This window comes from Microcaecilia unicolor, chromosome 6 (genome assembly GCF_901765095.1).
Source record: "Microcaecilia unicolor chromosome 6, aMicUni1.1, whole genome shotgun sequence".
Lineage (NCBI taxonomy): Eukaryota > Metazoa > Chordata > Amphibia > Gymnophiona > Siphonopidae > Microcaecilia > Microcaecilia unicolor.
This window is the reverse complement of record NC_044036.1, coordinates 239,428,521-239,442,861: the sequence shown is the minus strand read 5'-3', so window position 1 is coordinate 239,442,861 and position 14,341 is coordinate 239,428,521. Positions and strand designations below refer to the sequence as shown.

Sequence of the window (14,341 nt, the reverse complement as noted above, 5' to 3'; positions counted from 1 at the left end):
TTTAAAGAGGATGACTTCCTGACCTGCACTGAGGACAGATAGCAGCAGAAGGATACTGGGCCAGCATGATCAGAAAAAGTCACCAGACAACAAAGGTAGAAAAGATCATTTTATTTTCATTATAGTGTTTGGAATATGTCCACTTTGAGAATCAGGTGCTCAACATTAAAAGTTTGTTTATTTACTTATTTATGGCATTTTATCCCACATTAAACATGAATTAGGGTGTTTTGTGGCTCTACATGAGAATTGTGATGATATGATCCCTTGTTTAATATTGTTGATGGTCTGCATTTTCCGTAAGGGTGGTATATTGGTGTATTAGGAATGCCCAGTGTAATAATTATGGTACAGTAAGGTTCTGAGTGTGTTTTTGGACAAAGTTGTGCATAGTGTTTTGCAGTTGAGCGATTGTGGTTAGAATATGCTTTGAGCAACCACTTTATTTTTTGACATATACATATCTAATATCTAAATTTAATAAAAGGTATTAATTGTGACTTTTATTTTTTTTTTTTCTGCGTGTTATCAGAAAATTATGGATTTAAGCTCCACCCCTGGTCCCACCCCTAACCTCGCCCCCTTTAGCCTCCCCAAACAGTTGGGCCACCGACTGCCTGTGGTCAGTGTGTTTTTCTTTTGTGACCATTATAAAAAAAAGTCCATGGGAAAAACGCACAAAAACAAGCCATTGGGAGGTATGGGCGGGGGGGGGGGGGGGGGGGGGGGAGGGGAGGGGGGGAGGGGCAGCATTCTTAGTAGACTGGCCACACAGACATCCCAGAAGAGTAGTGGGGCATCCTAGAGGCCACTGCAGTGGAATTCACATAAAATGTCCCAGGTACAGATCTCACTGTTACCCTTTTATATTGTATGGTGAGCCCTCCAAAACCCACTAAAAACTTACAGTACCCAACAGTACACCACTATAATAGCCCTTATGGCTGCAGGTGTCACCTACATATGGGTACAGTAGGATTTTGGTGGGTTTTGGCGGGCTCACACTTTCCACCATAAGTGTACCAGATAGAGTGGATTATAGACTTGGGTCCCCTTCTCTACATTTCACTGCACCGACTTGCAGCTCTAATAGGACTGGCCATAGCATCTGAAGCTGTCATAGAGGCTGGTATGTACTGGTTTTATCATATCTTTAGGGATGGGAGGAGGTCGGTGACCACTGAGGGAGTAAGTGGGGGGGGGGGGGTCATGCCTTAATCCATCCAATGGTCATCTCATCATTTAGGGCACCTATTTATGACTTAGTTGTGATTGAAACAGGTCTAGACCAAAACGTTTAACTTTTAGCCCTGGGCATTCCATTTGGGCAGAAAAATGTCCACGTTTTGGGAATGCCCAAATCCTACCCCCAACACATTCCCTTGTGATTTCGATGCCCTGCAGATGAACTGCATAGAAAAACATCTTAAAATGGGTTTCAAAAATAGCAATTTGGATGTTTTTGCAAGAAAACTTATCTGCCGCTTTGTGCCACTTTTTGGATGTTTTTCTTTTTTGAAAATGAGCCCCTAAATCTTGGCATAAATAATTATACTCAATATAACATTGTACTAGTTGTGCCTCTATCCTCAAATTCTTCAAACAACTACAATGTTCATTTATTCAAACTCTAAATTTCTTTGTCGTTTTCCCCATATATACATATACATTGGGCACAAGATACAATAAACAACATATTCAGAGTCATGTGAGGTTCAATAATGATAGTGTTTTTTATTACCCAGATTAATAAAAAATGAAATCTTTAAAGTGATAGCACAAGTGTGGCATTTGCCACACTTAAGATGACTTGTCTGTGATATGCATTGTTGCTGTGAGATCTGAAGTAACATTGCAGGACTCAAATGTTCCTTATGATTCTGTCCTCTCTGATAAGCAATACACACTTTCTTATCCACGAAACATGGAAGAACTGTTAACATCTTCCAATGTCACATACTATCACACAAAAGAAGACACAAAAGACCTGTTGTATAATTTCATCACACATACTACAAAATCATTGTTTTCAATCAATGAATCTCTCTTTTGAAGCAATAGAGACTTATCATTGTATAGAGCTCTTTTGTAAGACCTTTATCCACTGATTTAGAGTATCCTCTATCAAGTAGTGTACTTTTCATCCTTATGATAGGTCACTGTAATTTTAATCCTAGTGTATCGAGTATTCAACTATTTGAAAAAAAAATTCCAACTCTAAGTGTCTCTAGCTATAGATTTAAACTTGCTTCCAAAGATTCATAAAATTTTAAGTAATCAATAGAAATAAAACAAAATAAAACATGGAAAAGAAAATAAGATGATACCTTTTTTATAGGACATAACTTAATACATTTTTTGATTAGCTTTCGAAAGGTAGCTACCTTGAAAAGCTAATCAAAAAATGTATTAAGTTATGTCCAATAAAAAAGGTGGTATCATATTTTCTTTTCCATGTTTTATTTTGTTTTATTTCTATTGATTACCTTTAAAAGTGGACTAACACGGCTACCACATCTCTCTACATAAAATTTTAGAAAAGCTATTGGGACACCCTATTGTCTCTAGTAAGGGGTCTCTTTTGCAGGCCCTATCAATTTTTGTTTACTTTTTGCATCTAGTATTAACCTCTACTTCCTCTTATTTCTGTGATTCGACAGATTTTATGAATACGTTGTTTGATGATACTATTGGTACGTCTAACGACATCTAGTTAGTAACAGTGGCTATACAAAAGTTGTATACAGTAATACCACAATATCAAGTGAACATCAAAATGTGGGTGTGATTTATGGAGGATATTTTTTTACTTTGGTTAGGAACACTTGAAGATTGACCTATCAAAAAGATGAAATATCATTTCTTGATATTCTGATAAAGAGAACAGCAACAGGATTCAATATCACAATTTTTAGGAAGAAAACTGATAAGGATACATTTCTGCATTTTCCTAATGGTCATCCGGTACCTTTAAAGACAAGTTTGCCATTTTCACATATACAAAAGCAGCATATAAGCAGCAGGCAATATTATTGAAAAGAAAACTACCTGATACAGGATACTCAAAATAGGTGGATGAAGGTGCTTATAAAAGAGCTCTATACAATGATAGTTTGCGATTGCTTCAAAAGAGAGCTACATTGACTGAAAATGATGATTTTGTAGCATGTGTGATGAAATTATGCAATGGATCTTCTTTTGTGTCTCAAACTATTAAGCAGCATTGGAAGATGTTGACAGTTCTTCCAGTGGATAAGAAAGTGTTTATTGCTTATCAGAGAGGACAGAATCTTAAAGAACATTTGAGTCCTGAAATGCTACCTCAGATCTCTCAGCAACAATGCATATCACAGACAGGACACTTTAACAGGCTTATTTTCGAAAGAGAAGGACGTCCATCTTTCGACACAAATCAGAAGATGGGCGTCCTTTTCACAGGGTCGCCCAAATCGGTATAATGTAAAAACCCGATTTTGGGCGTCCCCAACTGCTTTCCGTCGCGGGGATGACCAAAGTTCCCGGGGGCGTGTCGGAGGCGTAGCGAAGGTGGAACTTGGGCATGCCTAACACATGGGTGTCCTCGACCCATAATGGAAAAAAAGGGCGTCCCTGACGAACACTTGGACGACTTTACCTGGCCACATAAGCATAAGCACAAGCACTGCCATACTGGGAAAAGACCAAGGGTCCATCAAGCCCAGCACCCTGTCTCTGACAGCGGCCAATCCAGGCTTCAAGAACCCAGCAACCCGCCCCCCCAAAAAACAAAAATATATATATACATATTTAATAATGTTCAATGGACTTTTCCTTCAGGAATCTGTCCAAACTCCAAACCCCCCTTAAACTCCGTAAGGCCAGCTTCTGTCACTACATTCTCCGGTAACGAGTTCCAGAGTCCAACTACATGTTGAGTAAAGACAATCTTTCTCCTATTTGTTTTAAATCTACCATAATCTAGCTTCATCTTGTGTCCCCTGGATCTATTATTTTTTGAAAGTGTAAACAAACGCTTCACATCTGTCCACTCTACTCCACTCATTATCTTGTAGGCTTCTATCATATCACCCTTCAGCCGCCTTTTCTCCAAGCTGAAGAGCCCTAACCGTCTTAGCCTTTCCTCATAGGGAAGTCGTTCCATCCCTTTTATCATTTTCGTCGCCCTTCTCTTCACCTCCTCCAATTCTTTTATATCTTTTTTTGAAATGCGATGACCAGAATTGGACACAATATTCGAAGTGCGGTCGCATCATGGAGCGATACAACAGCATTATAACATCCTCCGTGTTTGGTTTCCATCCCTTTCCTAATAATGCTCAACATTCTGTGCTCTTTCTTAGCCGCCGCAGCACACTGAGCAGACATTTTCAACGTCTTATCAACAATGACTCCGAGATCCCTTTCTAGGTCTGTGACTCCTAACGCGGAACCTTGCATGACATAGCTGTAATTCGGGTTCCTCTTACCTACATGCATCACTTTGCACTTGTCTACATTGAACTTCATCTGCCACTTGGACGCTCAATCCCCCAGTCTCATGAGGTCCTCCTGTAATCTTTCACACTCCTCCTGTGACTTGACGACCCTGAATAACTTTGTGTCATCTGCAAATTTAATTACCTCACTAGTTACTCCCATTTCTAGGTCATTTATAAATATGCTAAAAAGCAGCGGTCCCAGCACAGACCCCTGAGGGACCCCACTAACTACCCTTCTCCATTGAGAATACTGACCATTCAATCCTACTCTCTGCTTCCTATCCTTCAACCAGCTCTTACATAGTAACATAGTAACGTAGTAGATGACGGCAGAAAAAGACCTGCACAGTCCATCCAGTCTGCCCAACAAGATAAACTCACATGTGCTACTTTTTGTGTATACCTTACCTTGATTTGTACTTGACCTTTTCAGGGCACAGACCATATAAGTCTGCCCAGCACCATCCCCGCCACCGGCTCTGCCACCCAATCTCGGCTAAGCTCCTTAGGATCCATTCCTTCTGAACAGGATTCCTTTATGTTTATCCCACGCATGTTTGAATTCCGTTACTGTTTTCGTTTCCACCACCTCCCGCGGGAGGGCATTCCAACCATCCACTACTCTCTCCGTGAAAAAATACTTCCTGACATTTTTCTTGAGTCTGCCCCCCTTCAATCTCATTTCATGTCCTCTCGTTCTACCGCCTTCGCATCTCTGGAAAAGGTTCGTTTGCAGATTAATACCTTTCAAATATTTGAACATCTGTATCATATCACCCCTGTTTCTCCTTTCCTCCAGAGTATACATGTTCAGGTCCGCAAGTCTCTCCTCATACGTCTAGTAACGCAAATCCCATACCATTCTCGTAGCTTTTGTTTGCACCGCTTCAATTCTTTTTACATCCTTAACAAGATACGGCCTCCAAAACTGAACACAATACTCTAGGTGGGGCCTCACCAACGACTTATATAGGGGCATCAACACCCCCTTTCTTCTGCTGGTCACACCTCTCTCTATACAGCCTAGCAGCATTCAAGCTACGGCCACCACCTTGTCACACTGTTTCGTCGCCTTCAAATCCTCAGATACTATCACCCCAAGATCCCTCTCCCCACCCGTACCTATCAGACTCTCCCCGCCTAACACATACGTCTCCCATGGATTTCTACTCCCTAAGTGCATCACTTTGCATTTCTTCGCATTGAATTTTAATTGCCAAACCTTAGACCATTCTTCTAGCTTCCGTAGGTCCTTTTTCATGTTTTCCACTCCCTCCGGGGTGTCCACTCTGTTACAGATCTTAGTATCATCCGCAAATAGGCAAACTTTACCTTCTAACCCTTCAGCAATGTCACTCACAGATATATTGAACAGAATCGGCCCCAGCACCGATCCTTGAGGCACTCCACTACTCACCTTTCCCTCCTCTGAGCAAATTCCATTCACCACAACCCTCTGGCGTCTGTCCGTCAACCAGTTCCTAATCCAGTTCACCACTTCGGGTCCTATCTTCAGCCCATCCAGTTTATTTAAGAGCCTCCTGTGGGGAACCGTGTCAAAAGCTTTGCTGAAATCTAAGTAAATTATGTCCATAGCTCGTCCCTGATTCAATTCTCCTGTCACCCAATCAAAGAACTCAATGAGATTCGTTTGGCACGATTTCCCTTAGTAATCGATTCCATAGTAATACCCTACCTCTTATCCCATGACTCTCCAGTTTCCTCTGGAGTCTTTCATGAGGCACTTTGTCAAATGCCTTCTGAAAATCCAGATACACAATTTCCACCAGCTCCCCATTGTCCACATGTTTGTTCACCCCCTCAAAAACATGCGGTAGATTGGTGAGGCAAGACTTCTTTCACTAAATCCATGCTGACTTTGTCTCATCAGCCCATGTTTTTGTATGTGCTCTGTAATTTTATTCTTAATAACCTACGCCCATGTTTTTGTATGTGCTCTGTAATTTTATTCTTAATAACCTCTACCATTTTGCCTGGTACTGACATCAGACTCACCGGTCTATAATTTCCCGGATCTCCTCTGGAACCTTTTTTAAAAATCGGCGTAACATTGGCTACCCTCCAGTCTTCCGGTATAACACCTGATTTTAGGGATAGATTGCATATTACTAACAGTAGCTCTACAAGTTCATTTTTCAGTTCTATTAATACTCTGAGATGAATACCATCTGGTAGTGGTGATTTACTACTCTTCTGTTTGCAGAACTGACCCATTACATCCTCTAAGTTTACAGAGAATTTGTTTAGTTTCTCTGACTCGCCTGCTTTAAATACCCTTTCCGGTACTGGTGTCCCTCCCAAATCCTTCTCAGTGAAGACCAAAGCAAAGAATTCATTTAATTTCACCGCTATGGCTTTGTCTTCCCTGATCGCCACTTTAACACCACTTTCATCCTGCGACCCAACTGATTCTTTAGCCGGCTTCCTGCTTTTAATGTATCTAAAAAAGTTTTTACTATGTATTTTCGCTTCTAACGCTAACTTTTTTTCAAAGTCCTTTTTTACCCTCCTTATCTCCGCTTTGCATTTGGCTTGGTATTCCTTTTGTTTTATCTTATTATTTTGTCAGTTCTCTTCTCCATTTTCTGAAGGATTGTTTTTTTTTGCTCTAATGGCTTCCTTTACCTTACTGTTTAGCCACACCAGCTGACATTTGGTCTTTTTTTCCTCTTTTTCTAATACGCGGAATATATTTGTCCTGTACCTCTAGGATAGTGTTTTTGAACAGCATCCACGCTTGATGCAAGTTTTTTACCCTGTGAGCTGCTCCTTTTAGTCTTTTTTTTTCACCGTTTTTCTCATTTTATTGTAATCTCCTTTTCTAAAGTTAAACGCTAGTGTATTTGATTTCCTAAGTTCACTTACTTCAATGCCAGTATCAAAACGGATCATATTATGATCACTGTTATCAAGTGGCCCTCGCACCGTTACCCCTCGTACCAGATCATGAGCTCCACTAAGGACTAAGTCTAGTATTTTTCCTTCTCTTGTCAGCTCCTGAACTAGCTGTTCCATGAAGCTCTCCTTGATTTCTTCAAGACATTTTATCTCCCTAGCGTGTACCGATGTTACATTAACCCAGTCTATATCCAGATAATTGAAATCACCCATTATTATTACATTGCCCATTTTATTTGCTTCCCTAATTTCCTTTGACATTGCTGCGTCCATCTGCTCGTTCTGGCCAGGCGGATGGTAGTACACTCCTATCACAATTTTGCTTCTCCTTTTCACATGCAATTTTAATCCACAAAGATTCCAATAGGAGTTTTGTATCCTGCAATATTTGCAGCCTATCTGAATCAAGGTTCTCAATATACAGTGCTATGCCTCCTCCAATCCTATCTACCCTATCACTACGATGTAATTTGTAGCCTGGTATGACTGTGTCCCACTGGTTATCTTCCTTCCACCAGGTCTCAGAGATGCCTATAATATCCAATTTTTCATTGTGTGCAATGTATTCCAGTTCTCCCATCTTATGTCTCAGGCTCCTTGCATTTGCATATAGACATTTCAATGCATGCTTGTTGCTCAGTTTAATATCACGTTTAATAAAGGGTTGGATGAGTGAGTTCCTAAGAGTGAAAGAGAGAATTTGTAATTTAACTGTTTGTTGTGTTAATGAAGGGAAGGGAATAACAAATAAAATAGAATTTTGAAAGAAATTAAAGGAGCGCGATGTGAAGTGTTTGTATAAACATAGTGCTCCGAGTATAGATGGTGTTTCCCCTTTAAATAAAAAAATTGAATATCTGGGCCAGTGTGATCACCCAGAAGTTAATCAGGCTCTGGCTGATATACAGACCAGTGCCCAGTTAACCATGCAGACATTGTTAGGATAGTCCTTTTTGCTATCCTAACTTTATGCCCTTATTTAACCAGTTAGCAGACTATTACTATTAATGGGTTAAGTGCCAGCACCACCCACAGACCATTCCAGAACTAACCAGACAGTGCCATTGTAGTCAGAGCCAATATTTATTTATTTGTTACATTTGTATCCCACATTTTCCCACCAATTTGTAGGCTCAATGTGGCTTACATAGTACCGGAGAGGCCTTTGCAGGCTCCGGTGTGAACAAATACAGGGTGATGTTGTGGTAAGATTAAGTTCATGTGGCACAGCCACATTAGGGAATCGGAGAATGGAAGAGTTGTGTTATGTCCATTACATGCTTTAGTTTGGTTGTATTGCAGAGATTAGGCATTTAAATTGGATTGGTAGGGTATGCCTTTTTAAACAGGTTGGTTTTTAGTGATTTCCGGAAGTTTAGGTGGTCGTACGTTGTTTTCAAGGCTTTTGGTAATGCGTTCCACAGTTGTGTGCTTATGTAGGAAAAACTGGATGCGTAAGTTGTTTTGTATTTAAGTCCTTTGCAGCTTGGGTAGTGCAGATTTAGATACGATCGTGTTGATTTGGATGTATTTCTAATTGGTAAGTCAATCAAGTTTGTCATGTAACTCGGGGCTTCTCCGTAGATGATTTTGTGAACCAGGGTGCAGATTTTGAAGGCGATGCATTCTTTGATTGGGAGCCAATGTAGTTTTTCACGGAGGGGTTTTGCGCTTTCAAATCGCGTTTTACCAAATATAAGCCTAGTGCCCTGTTTTGAGCTGTCTGAAGTTTCTTTAAGGTTTGTTCTTTACAACCCACATAAATTCCATTGCAGTGATCTAAGTAGCTTAGTACCATTGATTGTATCAGGTTGCAAAATGTTTCCCTCGGGAAGAATTGCTTCACGCGTTTGAGTTTCCACATTGAGTGGAACATTTTCTTTGTTGTGGATGCCACTTGGCTCTCTAGTGTTAAGGTACGGTCCATTGTAACACCAAGGATTTTCAAACTGTCTGAGGTAGGAAGGGTGTGATCTGGGGTGTTGATACTTGTGGGGATGTGTGCGCTGTGTTGGGATGAGAGGATGAGACAATGAGTTTTTTCTTTGAGTTTTAGTTGAAATGCATTTGCCCATGAATTCATGATGTTCAGGCCAAGTTTGATTTCGTTGGTGATTTCTGTCAGTTTGGTTTTGTAAGGAATGTATATTGTGACATCGTCTGCATATATGAAAGGGTTAAGGCCATGGTTGGATAAGGACTTGGCAAGTGGGGTCATCATTAAGTTGATCGGTGATAGCGGTGATCCTTGTGGTACTCCACAGTCTGCTTTCCACGGTGATGATATGTTTGAATTTGGTTTTACTCAGTGGCGTTCCTAGGGGGGCTGACACCTGGGGCGGATCGCCGATGCGCCCACCCCGGGTGCAGCGCGACCCCCCCCCCCCCCCAGCGAAACGACGGACACAAACGGGCTGGCTGGCGGGGGCGAGCGCGGGACTCCCCTCCCCTTACTCTGCTATCCCTGGTGGTCAAGAGGTACCTCTTCGTCTTCGGGGCAGGAAAGAGCCCCCTCTTTCCTGCCCGGAGCGCTGCTGCTAGCTGCCCTGCATACTGTGAGTCCGGCTCTCGGCATTCAAAATGGCCACCGAGAGTTGAAGCAGCCTAGCGGCCATTTTGAAACGCAGAGAGCTGGACTCACCACAGGATGCAGGGCAGCTGTCAGCAGCGCTCCAGGCAGGCAAGAGGGGGCTCTTTCCTGCCCCAAAGAGGTACCTCTAGACCACCAGGGATAGTAGAGTAAGGGGAGGGGAGGTGATGGGGGAGTGGAGATGACAGGGGGGAGGCAAGGTGATTGGGGGAGGAGGGGAATATGCGTCAGGGGTGGGGTGAGGGCGTGGAAGGGGCGGGACAGGGAACGTGAAAGGGGCAGCTCCCCCCCGGTGAAACGACACCCCCCCCCAGTGCATCTTTACCTGCTGGGGAGGGGGGTGGCGCGCGTCTGTCAGCAGCGCTCGTTCCCTGCTCCCTCTGCCCCATTACAGGAAATAACCCGTTCCGGGGCCAAAGGGAGCAGAGAACGAGCATTGCCGACAGACGCGCGGCACCCCCCCCCCCCCCCCCAGCGGCATGCACCCGGGGCGGACCGCCCCCACTGCCCCCCCCCTTAGTACGCCACTGGTTTTACTTGATATGTTCTTGTGGTTAGGAAGCCCTTGATCCAGTTAAGTATGTTTCCACCAATCCCGAACTTATCTAGTAATCTTATTAATATATTATGGTTTATCATGTCGAATGCAGTAGACGTGTCGAATTGGAGGAGAAGGATGTTTTTGCCTATTGCTATTTCCTGCTTGAATTTGGCTAGAAGAGTGAGTAATACTATTTCCTTGCTTTGGAGGAGGCGAAAGCCTGACTGTGATTCGTGTAATATTGAGTTTATGTAATCTGTAAATTGTTTTCTTACCATGCTTTCCATCAGTTTGACCACCAATGGGATAGATGCTATTCAACAGCTCTTCCAGTTAGGTGCTACTGAATATTTGAGGCCAACCCACTCAGCATGTCTTAAGCAAGTATGAACCTTTCCTGTTTGAGGCATGCTAAATATCAACCCCTAATCCTGTACATGAGACAACAGAGGCTTAAATGACTTTCCCAAGATTACAAGGAGCATCAGTGGGATTTGAACCTCAACTTCCCTTATGCTGATGCTCTAACCATTAGGCTACATGTTTGTGCCTAGTGTAATATATGGTAAGAAATATATTAAATGTTTTTTTTCTTACCTGGGGCTCTGGGGGGCCGTTTCAGGGTTTTGGTGGCTGGTGCTGGCTGGAAAAGGTTTACATTTAGTTTGGAAATTTTTTTATAGAGTTAGGTGAAGAGATTGTGAGATGTTTCTTAATTATGATTTTTTAACAAAAGAATAACCCATGATTAGGTGGGGATTGTACAGGTTAAGTTAAAATTGACTTTAAAATTCTATATATAGTAAGTTTTGCATTAACTTCTATGGGGGAAGGGGAAGCCAAAATGGAGATTCAGTTAGGACAGTCAAGATTCTGAAAAATAAGAAAACAAAACAGTCTTTAGCTGACAGGCTGATTGGTTGAAGGATGTCAGATGTTTCTCTAGGGGGGGTGAGTTGCTAGGGAAACTTCTGAGCTGAGAAAGAAGAGAAGGTTGAAGCACTGAGAGTGAGAAAAAGCATGTTGGTGGTGGTCTGTGAGAAAGAAAGAAAGAGAAAATAGTTTGAAGTTTTATTTAGGAAAGGTACGAATGCTGAAGTGAACAGTTGAAATACCGGTGGTGAGTGCCTGGCCAGAGAGGGAGATTGTGATTCCTGCTTGTAATTCTCCTAAATGAGAAAAACTATAAGGATGTCAGGAAAAAGTGTGAAAGGATTTAAAGTGTGATATATGGGATGGAATGTTGTATTACTAAATGAATAGGGAATGTGTTGCTGTGTAGGATCCCTGAATGCAGTGCAAGAGCCTTCTGCAGCAGTTTAGAATAGGGAATTAACAGTGAGAACTAGGCTGAAAAGTGAGTACTTAAATAAACAGCCCCTTTTCATAGCTGTATTGCTGAATCCAATTGGGGAAAACTAATGTGTTTTGGGTGAGTGAGAGCTGTTCTAAGAGAAAGCAGTGAGAAATTTTAAACCATATTTAATTTGGCTTGGAGTGAAGAAGAGGTATGTTTCTGCATACAGTGAATGGAATGGTTAAGCTATAGGGAATTTAAAGTCATGGAAGTTTGAATGAGAGTCTATATGCTATGGTACTAAGTGGACACACGGCTGCCTACTCTTTTTAGAATAGGGAGAAGCACAGGTTTGAGAGGAAAGGATATTTTGTTAAGTTTATTTTGATTAGTAATTAAGCCACAGTATTATTATTCCTTAAATGTCCCAGAGGACGGGGAGGAATCTTTAGGTAGTCAGGGTCTTGCTTCCTATTTGATTTCATTAATGTGAGGTTTAGGAAGAAGAAATCTGTGAATTATCCTCTGCAGGAGTTCCGGCTGAGCTCCAACACAAGAAAGAAATCACCCAAATCAATTCAACTACAGCTAAGTGACATTTGCAAAGGGTGTTGAAAGAAATATATGTGGTTTTTTTTTGTTACAACATTTTAAGGGAAAAGAGGGAAAAGAACAATATACAGATATAAAAAGAATTCATACTTACCTGACCTGGTCTAAGTGCTCTGGTTACTGTGAGATCCCTGCAAAAACATCAATAATACACACAAAGACTCAAATTCTTGTCAATAGCCAGGAAAGGAGAATAACAACAAACATCTGATTTTGATAAAAGACAATTTAAATACTCATCTGAAAGGGTTCCTTTCTGCCTTTTTAGGTGATTCTGTTGAAAGAAACATAAAAAGTAAAGGGTATAAATGTAGTTCCACATTTGAATGTTGAATGTTATTTCAGTTCTATTAAGCCACAAACTAACTTTGAATTTGAGATTATTTGAATGAAAATTTGCTTGCATTTGTATTCAATAAAGAAAAAGATAATTTGCAAATCTGAAGGTGCGGTTCTTCCTTATCAGGAACAAATCCTAAATTTTAGCTTCTAATCCTCCTTTATTCTTTGAGCGTAAAGGACGAGGTTAGTTTATTTGTTCTACCCCCTCTGCTGTAGCAGTGTGTGTCCTGGGTATTCGCCACGACTACAACAGGGATCTGGGAGCATACCACTAAAGTCCAGCCGAGAGGGGTAGTTACACTAGTACTACATGCCTATTCATGCCCCTCCCTCTTTCTGACATATATGTCAAAATAAAGGGGTGACCTATATAACTGCCCTGACTTTTGCAATAAAGAATGGAAAATGCCTTTTTATACTTGATGTGTTTTGTATACCCACTAGCCGTTGAGCCCGTAAAAACGGGCTAGTAAAGGAAGGGGGGGGTTGAAAGCCCCCCCCCCCCCCCCGGATAGGTCGCTGCCACCCCTCACCCCCAGAGTCACCGCCGCCGCCCCCCCCCCCCCCCCCGGAGTCTCCTCCGCCACCCCTCCACCCGGGCCGGGTACCTGGCTTCACTATTCAAACCGCCGGAACGCAGCACACAGCTCATCTGAGCTGCCGTCGGCCTTCCTTCTTCTCTGCGTGTGTTCCGCCCTCGTGTGACGTAACGTCGGTGAGGGCGGGACACAGGCAGGTAAGGAAGGCCAACGGCAGCTCAGATGAGCTGTGTGCTGCGTTCCGGCGGTTTGAATAGTGAAGCCAGGTACCCGGGCCGGGTGGAGGGTGGGTGGCAGCAGCGACTCCAGGTGGGTGGGTGGGGGGAGCAGTAGCGGCAACTGGGGGGGGAGCGGTGGCGACGGCGGTTCCCTCACTCGCAGGTGCACAGGTTCCCTCTCTGTCACGCCCCCGTCATCACGTATTGACGCGGGGGCGGGACAGAGAGGGTCTCTACTGTGCATTTGCAAGTGAGTACACCTCTTGCCATTTATATGTTTGATAAGTGTTTGAAACATGCCTATTTCATAAAGTCAACTTAGGTAATTATATGCTTTTATAAAATATGCTCAGCATACTCTTTCCTGGAAAGGAATGCTAGTTTTGGGATAGGATATATTTTTAAAATTTTTATTTATACATTTCATTTTATAATAATCAGTATATACTCTTGTACAGCATAGCCTGGGAAAGGATATTTATAATCTCTCTCTTTCTGCTTCTGTCCACAGGGGAATGTGAATTAGTTTAGGTGAGTTATTACACAAACTCAATATAACTGTGATGAACATATATTTGGTTTAAGAAATGGTTAATTTCCATTACTAGGTTACTCAGAATGCCAAACAATCAACAAAAGCTGGTGAATTGCTGTGCATCTCTGAGGAGGAGAGAATAAAGTTTTCTTCTTAAGTCTTGCTGAGTACCTTCACGTGGTGATTTCATTATATAACATCTATACTGAATCTCACCAAGAGAACACTACAACTGAAGTATGGTAGGAAAGAAAAGGAAAGGGCCATAGG

The 14,341-nt window shown here is 42.1% G+C and overlaps 1 protein-coding gene across 1 annotated transcript in view; it reads left to right on the top strand.

Annotated features, from left to right (window-relative positions):
- LOC115473573 (lipocalin-like) overlaps positions 1–14,077 on the top strand; it is a 68,394-nt gene extending 54,317 nt beyond the window's left edge. Inside the window, exon 6 of the mRNA XM_030208647.1 lies at positions 14,048–14,077. Within this exon, the coding sequence (XP_030064507.1) occupies positions 14,048–14,067 (20 nt within the window). The 3' untranslated portion in view covers positions 14,068–14,077. The remainder of the gene's footprint in view (positions 1–14,047) is intronic.
- Positions 14,078–14,341: the final 264 nt, after the last annotated feature.